Here is a 19,206-nt window from a genome sequence, read left to right as displayed (position 1 = left end):
CACACATATTGGGATTGATTCAAGAAACTTTGTGCTCGATGCCCAAAGCATGGAATTACCGAATACCAGCTCCTCCAATATTTCATTGAAGGAATGACTCCAATGGAAAGAAGGCTTCTTAATGCCTCCAGTGACGGATCTCTAACCGACAAGACTCCTACTGAAATCCGCAATCTAATCAAGAACATGGATGAAGATTCCAAACATTCAAGCCATGATGAAGAATGGTACACGGACGCACCCCGAGGTGTAAAAGAAGTTCAAACTCCTCAGATTGAAGCTCAATTGTCCAAGCTCACAAAAGTAGTCATGATGTTGGCCAAAGACAAAGGTGTGCAACCTACACCCCACCCATGCGGTATTTGTACTCAAGTGAGGCATCCAACCGACATGTCTCCTCAACTTCAAGAGGAAGATTATGAAGAAGCAAAAGCCATGGGAGGTTTTCTTGGGTCTAATCAAAGGGGATATGAGCAGCCACGGGGTGATCAAAGATGGAGTAACAATCAAGGTTAGGGAGGACATCAACAGGAAAATTATCAACCAAGTAAACCACATCAATACCAGCAAAGACCACCTTTTCCACCACAAAACTTCCAGCCAAGGCTGCCACAGCACCCTCCTCAACAATCGGGTTCATCAAGTATGTCCTTAGAGGATATAGTGAAGAGTTTGTCAACTAGTACACAAGCTTTCCAACAAGAGACAAAAGCAAGCATAAAGAACATAGAGAAACAAGTTTCACAGCTTGTCACTTCTGTAAGCAAATTAGAATCTCAAGGAAAGTTACCTGCACAAACTAAAACAAACCCAAGGCGCAACGTGTGTGCCATCACATTGAGACGCGGAAAGAGCTATGATGGTCCAAAAGTGTCAGTTGATCAAAAGGAAGAAGAAATAGTGGTTGAAGAGGAAACCAAAGAAGAGAAGAAGGAAGAGAAAACAATCGAAAAGAAGCCCTTCATCACTGAGTCTAAATCCACACCTGCTCCATTTCCCAAAAGATTAAAGAGCACGAAGAAAGAACGGGAGGAGAGTGAGATCATGCAAATGTTCAAGAGAGTTCAAATCAACATTCCACTCCTCGAGGCCATCAAGCAGGTACCTAGATATGCAAAGTTCCTTAAGGATCTTTGAGTATCTAAAAAGAAATTAAAAGAAAATCAAGTGGTAACAGTTGGGGAGCATGTATCCACAGTTTTGCAAAAGAAGATGCCCCCGAAGTGTAAGGATCCCGGTGTCTTTACCGTACCTTGCAAATTCGGAAATCTTTATGTACCTCGAGCCATGCTCGATCTAGGTGCATCCGTAAATGTCCTACCATATTCTCTTTTCAAATCAATTGGTGTAGGAACATTGAGCAAAACCGGTGTGATCATCCAACTTGCCGACCGGTCTTTGGTACACCCAAAGGGTGTACTAGAGGATGTGTTAGTGCAAGTCGATGAATTTATCTTCCCAAATGATTTTTATGTCTTAGATTTGGGAGATGATGACTCTCCAAGTTCAAGTTCCATACTTTTGGGTAGACCTTTTCTTAAAACTTCTAAAACAAAAATTGATGTCTACAACGGAACTTTAAGTATGGAATTTGATGGTGAAGTTATCAACTTCAATGTTCATGAAGAAAAAAAGGTTCCTTCTGATGTTCAATCTGTTAATTTTGTGAATATGATCCAGCCATTGGCTGAAAAGAGCTTAAACTCGACTAACAATGATTTTGTGGAGTTAGTCTTGTCACAAAAATTAGACAGGTACAAAGCCAAAGAACTTGCAAAGGAGTGCGGTACAAACGAGGAGGTGCTGGAGATTTTGAAATTCAAGGATGATAAGCACATGTGGATTGATGGAAGAGAAGTAGAGTCCCCCAACACTAAAGCCAAATTCCTTCCACCGGTGGAACAAGCACAAGATTCTGGAGCAAAAACTCCACTGGGCCCTATAAAGCAAATACATGTCGAGAAGGAGAGCACTCAACCGGTCATCAACTCAAATAAATTATCGAAGAAGGAAGAGAGTGAGTTGATAACCATGCTGAACAAATACCAAAAAAGGATTGAGTGGATAATCTCTGATATTAAAGGGTTAAGTCCTTTTTGGTTTATGCGCAAAAAGAAAGCCAAAGGAAGGTTGAAGGTTCCGTTGAAGGAGGTGGCAAGAAGATTGATGTGTTGGAGAGGCCCAAATACTTAGAATGAAGCATATGCGGGGGCAAAGTCGAACCAACGACTTGAAACAAGGGCGGCTAACCGGGAGGTAACCCGGGGGTACTTCTGTCTTTTATTTAAAAACAATTTCCATTTCTTTGAGTTTTTGGTTTTCAATGTTCCAAATGCATTCAATCATGATTTAAAATCACTAAACGGACCTAGGAATGCAGAAGTATTTCATTTCAAAGAGAGGAAAATTTTCAAGTTCAAAAAGTGGGGATTAGCATCCAGGGACTAACACGGGTCATGTCCCTCTTAGCCTTAACGAAACACAGGTCGTGTTCGTGAAAAAAAAGTCCCAAACTCTTCCAAAGAGCAACACGGGTCATGTTGGTTTTGGCCTATAATGGACACGGGTCGTGTTCGTGCAAAAAAGTCCCAAATTCTTCCAGAGAGCAACACGGGTCGTGTTTGTTTTGGCCTTGACCCAACACGGGTCGTGTTCATCCTTAACTCAGCATAAACCCCCCCCCCCCCCCAACACGGGGCGTGTCAATTTGGCCTGGGGCGACATGGGTCATGTTCGCGCAACAGTTCCGAACCTTTTTAAAGAAAAAAAATCGGGACTTGACCTCATTTATCCCCACTTTCACTTCCTAACAACCCCTCTCTCCCACCAAAAACCTTAGGTCCAATTTTCATCAAAAACCTTTCAATTTCTTCAAGATTTAGGCTTTCATCTACACTTCATCTTCTCCATCTTAAACACCATTTTCTTGCATTTTAATGGTGGATTTGGGGTTTTTTGACAAACCCTAGATCCGAAAATCTCATGTGATTTTAGTGTTTTAGTGTCTTAATCTTAAGAGGGCAAGCTTGGGGAGGTTAAGGAAGATCTTTTCCATCAAGAACAACACAATCCCACACACGATTCGGTAAATTCCTCCAAACTCTTAACTTTTGGATTTTGTGTTCTTGAGTCAAGTTACTTGAAATTGTGGTCTATTTGGACTTGATTCTTAGTAGGAAATCTTTGAAAACCAAATTTCCCACGAAATTTTGGTGGCCAAATTCGAAGTTGACTGGACCCGTCAACAGTTGACTTTTTGACATTTTGACCTATTGACTTTTAATTTGTCCTAAACTTGACTATGGAAGCTGCATCTTCCAAAAGATCAAGACAAACCAAATCATCCGCCCGCTGTCGAAAGCCTAGGACTCCATCACCTCCATCTAAATCCCCATCACCTCCATCTAGGTCCCCAACACCCCCAGCCAACCCGTCTCATTGTGGTGTCGTATGTCTTGGCCCAATTCAATAGGGAAAACTTGAGTCATTCCTTAAACTGGTTCATGCCATCCAAAAATTCGCGCATGTTCCATCCCTAAAAGAGTTGCATGTTTACAATCAAGTCAAAACCATGTTTCGCAACATAGGGTGGCACGGCTTGTTGAGGGTCCATGAATTGAGTTATAAAATCCCAACAGCTGAGTTTCTATCCTCAGTTTATTTAGACCATGGGATCCTCTACTTTCGTCTAGTGAATCAAGACTATGAGATCTCTTTGGATCAAATCAATGCCATTGTGGGGGCCCTAACGGAAAACACATTTGGCCCCACTGACCCAATTCAAGGATACTTTGACATGACATGGTGGACCCAGCTCATCCAATTACACCCATATGTCTCTAGCGCTGCTAAAGCCTCATCACTTATCCATCGTATGATTAAGGTAGCCCATAGAATCATTGTTTCGCTCGTCGCCCCTAGAGAGGAGTGAAGCATCATCAGCGTGCTAGAACTCAAAATCCTCTATGCAATGACCCATCCCGAGAATAACCTCATTCCTCATTATGGTCAGTTTCTGTACCACAAGCTCATCCGCCTTAGCACATCCCGATCGGGAAAGATTGTTTGCGGGGGTATTGTCAGCATGCTCGCCAAGAGCGCCCACATCCGAGCCCCATACCCCGATCCCCATCAACCACTGTCGGGTGAGCCTTATCTCATCACTACTATCCTTAAGTCCATGTGACTCTTCCGTTTGGCAGGCGATGGCACACACCATTGGACCGTGGGTTAAAATCATGATCCAAAGCTCCTCATCACACCATAAAATAAAGGCATTCTTGATTTCCGAAATCCTATTCACATGACCGATTGGCAAATCATTCCATACATCTTCCCCCACTCATACTCCACCGAGGTAGATGAGCAAAGTGAAGAAAACGAGGAAGATGGTGATGATGATGAAGAAGAGGAGGAGCCTCACCATGCTTCTCCCACCGGTGGTGGCAGCTCATCCTATTTTGCTGCACCCCCGCCTTATCATCAATAGTATATGGACAAATTCCAATCAATCTATACCCACCTCGACACCTACCAGCAGGATATTACCAGCCTGACCCAGAATTTTTCCACCTTCACCACCCAGTACGCTCGGGATCAAGAGCGTCAACGCAAACATGAGGAGGACTTCTGGGCTTGGACTCGAAACCCCAGCTACTATCCTCCTCCTCCACCTCCGTTTTAGGTTGTTCCACCTTCTCCAAGCATCGGGGATGATGCTTATCTTTAAGCTTGGGGAGAAGTAGACTTGTATATTAGGTTCACTCATACTCATGCATGCATTTTCTTATTTTCAAAATTTTTTATTTCATTTTTTCAAAAAAAAAAGTATACGAGATGATGACACTCTTTACATAAAATTGCTCCATGAAACGAAAGAATTCTGAGGCGACCGGGTAGTTACTGGAAGCGTAGAATCAGCTATCATAACTAGGGGACCCAAACACCGTAATTTGAGACCCTAGCCTTAGATGATAAAAAGAATTTTATTGAAACGTTTTTTGGGCGGTAATAACAGCTTTAGGATGATTTGCTTTTGAATGTTTAAAAAGAATCTTTATCGGCAACTCTGAACCCACAGAACACGGACCTATTTGTTGACACACGTTACCCCCGTGGTAATAGAGAGCTTAAGTATCAGACCCACACAGTCAAGAAAGAAGGAAGGGTACAACTGTCATATCTAGTACCCTAATCAGAATTTCAAATGTTAAAACGAAGAAATCTAAAGAAATTCCAAAAATGAAGATTGAAGAATCCAAATTCAAAACGAAGTACAAATCAAAGTTCAATCAAATCAAAAGCCAATTCAAGTCAAATATGGCGAATGAAGAACTGTGTGATATGATACTTGTGGCTCTCGAAAAAGTGAAAGCATAGGAGCTGAGCCCCTTCGGGTGGGCTCACTGTTTCAGCGAAAGCTGATTCGCCGTGACGGGTTCTTAAGGATGCATCGATTCTGATTCTTGGCCATCTAGTCTTAAGGACATGAAATCCGGACTATGTTATTTTCGCCCATAAAGCTTAGTAAGGTATAAAGATTAAATAAAACAATGGTTGGATTATTGGGTTACACCATTTCGGGTCTTCCTCACATTGAGAGTCTGTGATATGTGGAAGGAAACAGGATGGTTGCCAAGGTATCAATGATCGGAGCCCTATCGATGTAAAGTCTGATCGTACATTTATTTAGTTACAAAAGTACATATTTTGTGTTTGTTCTTAATCTTCTTTTCCTTTGTTTCATTTTGTTTCTCAAGTGCATTTTGTACATACCTTAAATTTTCATGGCATTACATTGCATGCATTCATTCTTAACCTTTAGGATTCTTCATCCCCTTTTCGTTCTAAGTTTCTTTTTGCCATCTAGAAATTGTCCTGTTTGTCTGGTTCTTGTTCTTTCTTGAGGACAAGAAAGGTTTAAGCTTGGGGAGATTTGTTAGGTGCTATTTGTGCACCTTTTAGTCCCATTTCATGCATATATTTAGCACAATTGTTCTTCCTTTTCCTTGCATTTCATCATATTCATGTTAGTCTCTAGAACAACCTTATTTGCACACTTTTATGTCTTTTTCAGGTAAACCGTAGGTTGGAACGCGCTTTGGGAAGTGTCGGGAAGCATTGGTGAAGATTTCGGGACGATCGGGCAAAGAACGAAAAAGTCAGAAAAATCAAGTTTGGAATTGGAGTTAGAGAGGTACACAGGGCGTGTTGAATTTACACTGAAAAGTAGGCACGAGGCGTGTTTGACCAAAATAGGAGCTATTGACCATGCTGAACACGGGGCGTGTCAGTTTAGTGCAAATCAACACGGGGCGTGTTGCTAAACACGACCCGTGTCAGTTTAGCTTATTTTAACACAGGCCGTGTTCGACCCAGAAACCAACTTTTGGTAGTTTTCCTTATCTTTCATATTACGGGTTAAGGGCCATTTTTTAGATAGACAGAACATATCAGAGCACATTTGGAGCAGGATTTTCAAAGGTTTTTGCAAGGGTTTGATTAGCAATGATTTGGAAACATTATTTCTAGTATTTGTAAGTTGTAATTGCACTTTAATTCCATCTTTTATTCTTGTGATCTTGTTCTAGCCATGTGTGGCTAGAACCCTAATTTCTCCAACTCATGTTTTGACTTTCTAGTTGTGACTTCAATCATATGACATGATGTTTGTTCTTAATTTCTATCTAATGAATTTGATTTTGCTTCAATCGAATGTTTGATTCTAATTATGATTCTTATTGGCCATTTGAATTAGGGTTAGGTCATTCAAGTTATCTCCTTTACAAAATCCGTAATTGTTTTGTGAAATTGAACAAGTAACAAACATTAAATTAATCTCTATTGAATGAATTTAGTGTAAATCTTATTCATACACTTTTACACTCCCGAGCTTATGAGGAGTATTGGGTGTTGTTGGGAACATTCACATAAAGCTTCATGCAATCTTATAATCTAATTCTAAGAGCTTGTTTAGATTAGGTTAATAAGGTGAGGGTTAATCAAAGAGCTTGTTTTGGTTAATTAATATGGTGAATGGGAAGTGTTAGAGCTTATTAGCACTTTCAAGTACCAACTTAGATAGAATTGAACGAATATTGTGTCATCTTTGAGTCACATTGCTAAATTATCATACATGGAGTTGGAGTCCTTACAAATTCTGAATTTAATTCACGCATTTAGTTGATTGCTTATGTTTTTTATTGTTTGTTTAATCATTGGATTCTAAACCCCCCTTATTACTATTGGTGACCATAGTACCTTGCGTAAAGAGGTATAGACTAATTATGAAACGACCCAAAAATTTTCGTTTTTCCATATAATCAAAACCATAATATAAGTATCATAACATAAACACACGCGATGTATCCCCAAAACATAATAAAATATTGTGCGGAAAACTGTATCATACTACATCAATCCAAAACATCAAGAGACATCCCCAGGATAAAAGCTATGCTGCGGTGTGTGCGATGCTGTCACCCCGAGCTCTTCCCTTTGCTTGCGGATGTGACAACCGTCAAATTCTGGTCAATTCAAAGTCAAATAAAGTCAACGAGTCAAACCGGTCAGCTCAACTAACCCTTGTGTACTTGGACTTACGTTCAGTATTTACTAAACAACCCACTATTCTAATAAGAAAACATGAATCGAAAAGTACGTACAACTAGACCTCTTTAACCTAAAAATTATAGTACGTGGCAAGCCAAACTGTTAAAACAATGATGCATACTCATCGGGAATGTGTAAGATCCTTAAACAAGGCTTAACAGGGTTTACGAACCATGCATTGCGATGCCGGACACTCACAATTGTCACACATGGATCCTCTCTCAATCGTTTTCACTCTATCTCTGTCTATGTCAAATCTCTCCCTAATCGCTCCAAGTGTGTGAAATCTCTCTCTCTAATATCTCTCTACATTAGAAATCTCTCCAAGAATGTCAAATCTCTCCCAAATCCCTCTAGGCATGTGAAATCTCTCCCAAAATATCTCTTTGTATGAGAAATCTCTCCAAGAATGTCAAATCTCTCCCAAATCTCTCCAAGTATGTGAAATCTCTCTCAAATATCTCTCTGTATTAGAAATCTCTCCAAGAATGTCAAATCTCTCCCAAATCTCTCCAAGTATGTGAAATCTCTCTCAAATATCTCTCTGTATTAGAAATCTCTCCAAGAATGTCAAATCTCTCCCAAATTGTGACAATCGTCAATCTTGAGTCAAGTCAAGTCATCAAGTCAAGCCGGTCAACTCTATTAAACCTTGTGTATTAGGGTTAGTGTTATGTTCGTATTGTATAACTTGCTATGTTAATGGGAAAACATCACAGGAGAAAAGTTTGTGTTAAAAATTTCCTAAGCCTTCGTACTAATCAATGAATTAAACTGATGAAAACCATGTTGCATACTCATCGGGAATGTATAATATGCGTTTTTCCTGGTGAGTATTCATATAAAATATTTATTTCCTTAATCAAAACAACAAAAGATATATTTTTATTTATTTTTCCAATTTGCATAACTTTTTTTATTGATTTAATAAAGTTGCATACCAAATTGTTAGGCTGTTACGATTTCACCACCTAAAATATGTATATTTGTATTATAATATATTATCTTGTTAGTATTTCATGAATGCAATCAATAACACTTCTTTGAATGCGAAGTTGGATTTAGCTTTGCTATAAGTTTCAATCGATTTTGAAATTGAGTATTGTTCGCATTTGTATGAGTGTAGTCGATGAATCGATAAAGCAAGAACATATGAGTTTTTGATTCGCAATTGGATTGATGATTGAGGGATGATTCGTGAAGAAAAACGCGAAGTCAAGGACTATGAAATTGTTGTTTGCAAGAATTTAAAAACTCGATTGTGGAGTTGTTGATGCTCATTTTGCGAAAGTAAAACAATCGAGTGTTCGCATCTATGAATCAATTTGAAGTCAATTGGGTTAAAATTTCGCATATGGGTTCAACATATGAAAATTTTGATTTCGCAAGTTTAGAGTTCAAGAACTAAACTGTGTTCGCATCTGGAATGAAAAATTTTGTGAATCGCATTTGATTAATTAGGTTAAAATGCGAAGGTGATTAATGCGAAGGGATGCGAAGGGTGTAAGAATGAAGATGCGAAGTATTTCACAGTAGAATGCGAATTGGGGAAGAAAACAGAAGATTTCAAATATTGTCCCTGGAGTTTCGCATTTTTGGAAATAAATACTCAACTTCGCAAATGGGGGTCATAAAATGATGAAATTGCAGAATTTTTAAAGAGATACACACACATAGACAACCACACATATATTTAGAAAATTAAACTAAAAATGGGATATAGACAATTATAAGACATTGTTCTTGACTTTTGAGTCCAAAGACGTATGATCCGAACTTTAATTGTGAAATCGTCCTTGATTGAGTCAATTTCCTTTATAGGAGTAATATATTCCATTGTGCCTTACAAGTTAAAAAAAAAAAAAAAAAAGTCACAAGCAACCACCCCACACCCACTCTATGACCAGCCATACCTCCCCACCTTACCTATGTCACTTCAATGTTCCCTTACACTCAAATTTCACTCACTCCCACGTTTTTGAGCTGGAACAATCAACCACACTCCTCATTTTCTCTCATTTCTCTCATTCCACTAAGTAACAAACATCACTTTTTCTCTCAAACTCTTCTACACAAATTTTCGAGATCCAAGGCTGGATTCAAGTGTTCTTCCACACTTAGTAAGTAAAAATTCATCCTCCCTATTATTATTTCACTTCATTCTACTCAAATCTTTGGTTGCTCACACAAACTCCCTAACTATGATGTTAGATTCTCGAAAACCTTCAAGGCATCTCCAAGTGTTCTTGAATTAAACACTTCCATTCTTCAACAATCATCTACTAAAATCACTCAAGGTGAGTTCATACCCCTACATTTTCATGTTTTCTCAAGTTTTCAGGGGGGGAATACAAGTTAAAACACTAAGAACATAACTAGATTTTTCTAACAGCCTTCATCAGAAAAGTTCAACTCCATTCACGGACTGTTTTGGGCATCTTAAACATTTTTGTTTTCAAAACTGTACAAGGTGAAAATAGTTTAAGTTTTTAGCTTTAAAATGACTACTTGCACATCTCCATACGATTTTTCTACAATTTATGGTAATTTTTACAAAACTGCCTATCATTTCAAACAACAATCCGGACTAGTCTGTGATTATGGACTTTTTCACCCAAGTTAGAGGTCATTATAAATTGTGATAAAAATTATGAGCAAACTAGACACATTTTGTGAACTCTCAGAATTTACGGATCTAGTTTTCGACTTTGTATGATTTTTCTAGGATTTTTCCAAAACAGGGCAGAATTGCTAAATTTTACCAACAGCATGTAAATATCATAACACTTTGTATTATGTTGAGCAAAGTGTATAATCATAAGTTTTAATATTTGAATGTGTTTCCTAGTTAGTTTATCATTATGAACTGAAACTAAGACATTCATATTAAATATTATTCATTCATTTTGGAACACGTATTATTTAACTATAAGAAGTATAGTTTGAATATATTTATAACACTAATACATTTCCATAAAAGGGTTCATACATATTACATACATTTTAGATAAACTATAATAGGTATAGTTTATGTTACATCACTCTACGCACTCGTACAAGAAGGGTACATTCATACAAGAAATATTTATATTCACACACATTTCACGTAAACTTGTTATCCTATATCGTGAGTTTCTCTATTTTTCTTTCTCTCTCTCTCTCTCTCCCCGTACGCCCGAGTGCGGGATATAATTCCTGGTAGTTATAATCAGAATCTCCTTGAGGGAGAACGTGATACTTGTATATAGATCTATATTGGGATTGACACCCCACACCTTGCTGCTAGCTACAGTTGGACCTGCAAGTCTACGGGTGACAAATGTCATTTTATTTTTCGCGACACTGAGAACGTCGTGGCAGGTTCACATAGTCATAGTATGATTATAGCGACTCACATAGGGATATAACAATCCATAAGTTTGCGGGATTTTATTTTTAAAACCTAAACGAGTTTTATGTCGATTTAAAATCACCTTTTTATCTCTATGAGTACAGATATTACTGTACACTTTTGGTTTTGGTAGTTACGACTACACATCATTTGAAACCGCATTTATACTTTTAAGTATGGTCAATACTTGTTATTACTCGGTCCTCTAATTTAGGACTACATATATATAATGTATTAACAAACATGAGAACGAACAGAAATTTCGTTTAATTCAAAAGTGTCCATGTCCATTTAAATACATAACATTTTCTACTAATAAGAAGGGTTACTTATACATTTTGGTCTTCAGTCATAAGACGACATTACACAGGTTTTAAAGAAAATATCGGATTTTCTGGATACATACTCTAACGCTTTTTCGAGGAAAACGATTTACTTTTCTAACGAAATCTCTTATGAACTCACCAACCTTTGTGTTGACACTTTTCAAAACTACTTGTATTCTCAGGAATTCAGTGAAAACAGGAAATCAACAACGTTTTGAGGATGGGACGATAAATCGTCAAACAGTTCATTTCGTATTATAATGTAACTGATGTGAATCATGTAAACATGTGCTTCGATGTAACATTTTCAATTATATTTGTGTTGGTTGTATTTACTTTGAGCACTATTATACTCATTGTTGTGATACTCTACATGAAGTCCTCCACCCTCGGACGTTTCCGCCATCCTTGGTTTGGGGGTGCGACAGCGGAAGTACCTGAAACCAAAACTGAAACTGTAAGCACGAAGCTTAGTGAGCTCCCCCAAACTACCACATACCATACAATAACACATAAACACATATTGGGCCTTGCCCACTGCATCGGACCGAAGCCCGGAACTGCATCGGACCGAAGTCCGGAACTGACTGCATCGGACCGAAGTCCGGAACTGACTGGGACCTTGTCCCCTGCATCGGACCGAAGTCCGGAACTAACTGCATCGGACCGAAGTCCGGAACTGACTGGGACCTTGTCCCCTGCATCGGACCGAAGTCCGGAAGTAACTGCATCGGACCTAAGTCCGGAACTGACTGGGACCTTGTCCCCTGCATCGGACCGAAGTCCGAAACTACTGCATCGGACCGAAGTCCGAAACTGACTGACTGAACATGGCATAGCATAACACATCAACTAGCGTAACACATATACAACATGCTACATTGAGCCGTGGCCCGGAACACATAATACTTAACACATAAAACATAGCACACAAATCCTGTTCGAACCACGAAGGCATCGAACATGCTAACTACTGCATCGGACCTAAATCCGGAAACTGCTGCTAACTGAACGGGCCGGTATTGTGGCCTTAGACCCGTTCCTACTGGAAGGAGACTCACCTCGTAAGCTGGCTGCTGAGTGTGTGGCTCGGAAAGCTAACGGCGTCTGCTCCTGAATCTCCTCGGCTACAAGTCCATAAACACACTCAATCAAATACTAAACACTGCGCTTGGGGTAAAATGACTCTTTTACCCTTGGTCAAAGTCAACTCTCCTTTAGGCTGACTCGCCGAGTTGGGCCACCCAACTCTCGAGTCCTACTCTCACTTTTCCCTTTTACTCACTGCTACTCATCGAGTCTGGCATTGACTCGACGAGTACCCTCTTGATCCAAGAACTCAGACAATCTTCATCCGACTCGCCGAGTCGTATGAACAGACTCGACGAGTTGTTCTTGATCCCAAGAAGATTGCCTTGGACTCGCCGAGTTGATGAACAACTCGCCGAGTCCCTCCATCATTGAGTTCACCCTCAACTCGCTGAGTCCACTCTCTAACTCACCTCGTCCACTCAACACTGACAAAACTGAAGAACTCGGGACTCGCGACCCAACTCGTCGAGTCGTTCTTCCGACTCGCCGAGTTGCCGCCATGCAACTGATTTTTACTCGATTTTGTTTGAATCCAATGCATACAATTGATAGATCTGAGTCCAACAAGCTGATTTACCACGTAAAGTTTCCAAATTTACGTGCACAACCTCATGAATAAGGGAAATAAGGCTAAAAGATGCATAAAATGGGTAGATCTATGGTTATCATGCAATATAACTCCAAAAAGACAGTAGATCTGGGCTCTACAACACCCCAACATTAAGATCCATAGATATATCGACTTAATAAGACGTTCATGCAAGTGTAAGGCTTGGAACAAGCATCAACTAGCTCTTAGGAGAGCTCTAATGGAAGTTTAAAGCATATAACAAGATGGAACTCCGAAAATACCTCAATTAACTCTGATTTGGCCTTGGATCTTTGCACTACAACACTTCTCCTTGCTTCTTCCTTCTTCTCCTTCTTCACACCTTCACAAAATGGCACCAAAACACATATAAGTTCTTCAAGGGAGGTTTAGGGTTCTATAGCTGCGTTTTCAGGGTGAGGGAGGCGAGAATGGGGGCTATAAGGTGGTATAAATAGTGGGCAACCCGGGGAATTTAGGGTTTCACCCAGACAGATGGACTCACCGAGTCAGGGATATGGACTCGTCGAGTCCCCGGCTCCCGCGTGCCCTCAGGCGCGACCCTACTCGGCGAGTCAGGCTAGAACTCGCCGAGTCCCTCTTGAAAACTCACTACTAATAAATCAACATACCGGGAACGGGTCGTTACAATTCTCCCCCACTTGTCTCAGACTTCGTCCTCGAAGTCTGCTACGGCTGGATCTGCAAATAGCTCCGGGTAGTGCGCTCTCATCTCCTCCTCAGCCTCCCACGTCCATTCAGACCCCTTCCGGTGCTGCCACTGCACCTTTACTAGCTGAATTACCTTGTTCCTCAAGGTCTTGGTCTTCCTTTCCAGAATCGCGACCGGCTTCTCGATATAATTTAGGCCGCTATCAACCTGAATGTCCTCTAAGGGAACGACTGCTGTCTCGTCCACCAAACACTTCCTCAACTGCGACACGTGGAAGGTGTTGTGTATCTGACTAAGCTCCTCAGGGAGATCTAACCGATAAGCAACCCGACCCACCCGGGCCAAAATCCTGAAAGGACCAATGAATCTGGGGCCCAATTTGCCCCTCTTCCGGAACCTAATGACACCTTTCCAAGGTGAGACTTTCAGAAGAACCATATCTCCCACCTGGAACTCTAAGTCCGAACGCCTCCTGTCGACGTAGCTCTTCTGCCGACTCTGTGCAGTCTGCAGCCTACTGCGGACCTGCTGGATCAACTCAGTCGTCTTGAGCACCACTTCGGTGCTCCCGATGACTCGCTGACCGACCTCGCCCCAACAAATCGGGGTCCTGCACTTCCTGCCATATAACATCTCAAAAGGAGGTCGATCAATGCTCGCATGATAACTGTTGTTATACGAGAATTCCGCTAACGGAAGATACGTATCCCAACTGCCCCCAAAATCTAAAACACATGCCCTAAGCATGTCCTCGAGAGTCTGAATCGTCCTCTCGCTCTGCCCGTCAGTCTGGGGATGAAAAGCGGTGTTGAAATGGAGACGAGTACCCATCTCGTCATGGAATCGCTTCCAGAATCTGGACGTGAAACGAACATCTCGGTCTGACACCACCGATACCGGCACTCCATGACGTGCCACAATCTCTCGCACATAGATATCGGCTAACTTTTCCGCCGATATACTCTCCTGAATCGGAATAAAATGGGCACTCTTCGTCAACCGATCCACTACTACCCATATCGAGTCCACCCCGCGTGCGGTCCTGGGGAGTTTGGTGACAAAATCCATGGTGATATCCTCCCATTTCCACATGGTAATGTCTAACGGCTGCATCTTGCCGTGAGGTCTCTGGTGCTCCGCCTTGACCTTCCGGCAGGTCAAACATCTCTCCACATACCAAGCGACATCTCGCTTCATGCAGGGCCACCAATAATCAGTTCGAAGATCTCGATACATCTTCGTCGCTCCTGGGTGGATAGAAAATCGAGACTTATGAGCCTCGTCCATCAATACTTGTCGTACCCCACCCCAGTACGGTACCCACACCCTACCATGAAGCGTCAACAAACCCCGACTGTCGTAATCAAATGAAGCTACTCGGCCCACTATCCTCTCACACTTCTGCCTCTCCTCCTTGAGGCCCTCCATCTGAGCCTCCTTGATCCGCTCCAACAACGGAGTGATCACTGTCATCCTCATACACAGATCTCTGATAGGGGCCGTCGACACCTTGCGGCTCAGGGCGTCGGCCACCACATTGGCCTTCCCTGGATGATAAAGGATCTCACAGTCATAGTCCTTCAGCATGTCTAACCATCTCCTCTGTCTCATGTTCAAACTCGGTTGATCCATAAGATATCGCAAACTCTTGTGATCCGTGTAAATAGTACAGCGGACCCCATAAAGGTAATGTCTCCAAATCTTGAGGGCAAACACAACTGCCCCCAGCTCCAAATCGTGGGTAGGATAATTAGCCTCGTGAGGCTTCAACTGTCTCGAGGCATAAGCTACTACATGGCCTCGCTGCATTAATACTGCTCCCATACCTGTGATCGATGCATCACAATAGACTATGAAATCCTCTACTCCTTCTGGCAAGGTAAGGATCGGAGCCTCGCACAATCTCTGCCTGAGAGTCTCGAACGCCGCCTGCTGCTCAGGCCCCCAACGAAAAACCACCGACTTCTTGGTTAGCCGGGTGAGCGGCACTGCTATTTTGGAGAAGTCCTGAATAAATCTCCGATAATACCCTACCAACCCCAGGAAGCTCCGAATCTCAGATGGAGACCTCGGGACCTCCCACTGCATCACGGCCTCAATCTTGGCCGGATCTACCAAAATACCCTTCTGGTTGACGAGGTGACCAAGAAACTGCACCTCGCGCAACCAGAACTCACACTTGGAGAACTTTGCGAAAAGTCTCTCCCTCCTCAAAGCCTCCAACACCTCCCGCAGGTGCTCCTCGTGCTGCCCCTGTGTCTTGGAATACACCAAGATGTCATCTATAAACACTATCACCGACCGATCCAGCATCGGTCTGCACACGCGGTTCATGAGATCCATGAACGCGGTCGGGGCATTGGTGAGCCCAAATGGCATCACCACGAACTCATAATGACCATACCGGGTCCTGAAAGCAGTCTTCTGTACATCCTCATCTCTAACCCTCATCTGATGATAATCGGAGCGTAGATCGATCTTGGAGAACCAAGACGCTCCCTGAAGCTGATCAAACAAGTCATCTATCCTCGGAAGTGGGTAACGGTTCTTCACCGTTATTTTGTTCAACTCCCGATAATCAATGCACATACGATGCGACCCATCCTTCTTCCTCACAAATAAGATCGGCGCTCCCCAAGGCGAACTGCTCGGCCGAATGAAACCCTTGTCTAACAGCTCCTGAAGCTGTGTAGACAACTCCTGCATCTCAGGGGGAGCAAGTCGATACGGTGCTTTGGCTATCGGAGCCGCACCAGGAACTAGGTCGATCCTGAACTCAACCTGCCTCTCTGGAGGTATCCCCGGCAAATCCTCGGGAAACACATCCGGGTAATCACGAACAATAGGAACATCATCAATCGTCGTCTTGTCCTTCTCCCGGGCATCCAAGACGTAAGCTACAAAACCGGCGCAACCCTGCTGAACATAGCGCCTCGCCCTTGCGGCGGAACAAAAGATCGGTCCTCGCTGGGGCCTCTCGCCCTGAATCACTATCTCTCCCCCACTGGGAGTGCGAACCCTCACTAGCTGAAGCTCACAATCAATCACCACCCCATTGGGGCTCAGCCAATCCATGCCCACAATAACTTTATTCCCACGCAGGGGAATAGGAACCAGGTCCACTAAAAACTGCTCATCAAATATCTGAAGGGAACACCCTTTATGCACTCTGCCGACCCTCACGGTCCTATCATCTGCTATCTCAACCTCTAGTGGGCAATCCAGATCCTCGGGGGCTCTGCTAAGTCTCTTGCTAAGCGCAAGCGATACAAATGATCGGGTAGCCCCCGAATCGAACAATACCAAAGCAGGGATGCCGTTCACCGAGAACGACCCTAAATAAAACATATCATCAAGTAACATACAAACGATATAATAACAAAAGATGAAGGAAAGATTCATACCCGTCACCACATCAGGAGTCGCTCGCGCCTCCTCTGCTGTCATCTGAAATGCCCTGCTCTTCGCCACCGGCGCATCAGCTCGGCCCTGCCGGCCATCCGTAATCCTCAGGGTGGCAGGGGCAGGTGCAACCACCTTCCCTGCTGCAGCTAAACTGGGACACTGGGACCTTTTGTGTCCCCTCTGATTGCACTGAAAGCAAATCATATCTGATGTTGTAACCGCAGTAGCAGGGGCCGTACAATCCCTACTCAAATGCCCAGTCCGACCGCACTTGTAGCAGCTGGAACTCCCTGCCTTGCACGCCCCCTCGTGCAATCTCCCACACTTGCCACACCGACCGTGGCTCTGCTGACCCCTAGACCTGTGATCTGAAACCTTGGGCTTTGTGCCCACACTGCCTGAACCCGAAAACGTCTCCGGTTTCCTCTTCTTCTCCATCTCGAGATCAATCTCCCTCTCTCTAGCTCTGGCAATCATGTCGTCCAGCGTTTTACAACTGGACCGGCTCACAAACATGCGAATGTCACTCCACAACATCTCATGATAACGGGCCTTCTTCATCTCCTCATCGGCTGCATACTGAGGAACAAGAAGGGCCCTCTCCCTGAACTTGGCGGTGATCTCCGCCACTGTCTTTGTAGTCTGGGTAAGGTCCTGAAACTCCCTAGCTAACTGCTGCACCTCAATGACCGGTGCAAACTCCGCCCTGTACCTGGTAGAGAAATCAGCCCAGGTCATGGCATCCAATGCCGCATCATCCCCGATGGCATGTCCGACCTCCTCCCACCAATCCCGTGCCCTGTCCTTCAGAAGACAGGACGCCAATCTGACCTTGTCCCCCTCGGGACACCTGCTAGTGCGGAAAGCGTTGGCCACATCCGCCAACCATCTGGTACTCGCTATGGGGTCCCGCGCCCCATGATAGTCTGGAGCCCCGCATGCCCTGAACTCCCTGAACGTAAGTGTGCGCGACCCCATCACGGCCGCCATCTCAGCACGGAAAGTACTCAATCTCTCATCCATCAGCTCTAAAATACCCTCCTTGATCGAACCGAAGATCACAGGAGTCTGCTCTAGTATGATGCGGGTAACCTCAGAAGAAAGGAACTCCCTAGTCTGCTCATCCATCTGCCCGGCCTCCGGGCCTGATCCCGATCCTGATCCCCCTCCGCCATCTGAACTGCCGGCTGCTGGCCTCGGACGCAAAACTACCATTCTGAAACATATCATAACAACATCAGAACACTGAAATATCTCAAGGGATCATGATACTACTACTAGCTTCCTGGTCTTGTCTTGGCCTTCCTTAATTCGAGTGCGGATCCTCTGCTTTCAGTAGTATGGGCCCCTACTACCTTCCACATCTATTCGTACTTTCCTCAAGAACTGCCTTGACTCCACCAAGTCACTTCTACCGCTGCTATTCTCTGCTACTCTCATCCTAGGCTTGCCCTAGAGAAGCCTCAAGCTCAACACGATTGGTCCTCAGCTGTTGTAGGTCTCCTCATAATGCCAGCTAGCCACCACCTAAACACCATCACATGTGATGAGGATCAGATAATCCTTCAAGTAAAAGATCCGTCCCTACAACGGTTGGACTCAAACAAGAGCTGCGCAATAGGGCCAGTTCCAGCACTCTGGGATTATTCAAACCTGATCACATGTGGTGTGACATGTTCACCTAATGGCTAACTCCCACTACTCAGAACCCCACTAAGCACGAAACAAGCAGCATTCGGACACGGGAAATAGACTCAGGCAAAACTATTCTTATAACAAGAAACTGCACTAGCATAGGATGCTAAGCTCATACTATCAGGCATAACCTAAACAGGCTATCCTACTGCTGTCTACTCAATTCTAGCATGCAATACTCATAAAGCTGTAACACATAAGCAGGCACATAAGGCATTCTCCTAGATCCTTAGCCCTATACTAGCATGTAGTTCTACTGAAACTGAAACAGAACAAATAACTTGTATGGGTAATTTGGGAGTACTTACTTGAGCTCGGCTGACCGCATGCACACACCTCTATCTTGTTAAAAACAATTCTTTCTTTCCAAGTGCTTTCAAAATTCTTTTTGTAAAACATTTTTATTAAAATCTTTTATTTCCCT

The 19,206-nt window shown here is 43.0% G+C and overlaps 1 protein-coding gene across 1 annotated transcript; it reads left to right on the top strand.

Moving 5' to 3' along the window:
* Positions 1 to 1,212: 1,212 nt before the first annotated feature.
* LOC145008776 (uncharacterized) lies at positions 1,213 to 2,193 on the top strand. The gene has a single exon (XM_078967392.1). The coding sequence runs from the start codon at positions 1,213 to 1,215 to the stop codon at positions 2,191 to 2,193; it is 981 nt and encodes a 326-aa protein (XP_078823518.1).
* The last annotated feature ends 17,013 nt before the right edge of the window (positions 2,194 to 19,206 follow it).

Source organism: Lactuca saligna, chromosome 1 (assembly GCF_052625555.1).
Source record: "Lactuca saligna cultivar CGN05327 chromosome 1, ASM5262555v1, whole genome shotgun sequence".
NCBI classification, from domain to species: domain Eukaryota; kingdom Viridiplantae; phylum Streptophyta; class Magnoliopsida; order Asterales; family Asteraceae; genus Lactuca; species Lactuca saligna.
The sequence above is the reverse complement of the archived record's forward strand: the minus strand, read 5'-3'. Positions and strand labels throughout refer to the sequence as shown.

Coding starts and splice junctions, on each gene's coding strand:
- LOC145008776 (XM_078967392.1), top strand. CDS start 1,213: ATGCCCCCGAAGTGTAAGGATCCCGGTGTCTTTACCGTACCTTGCAAA.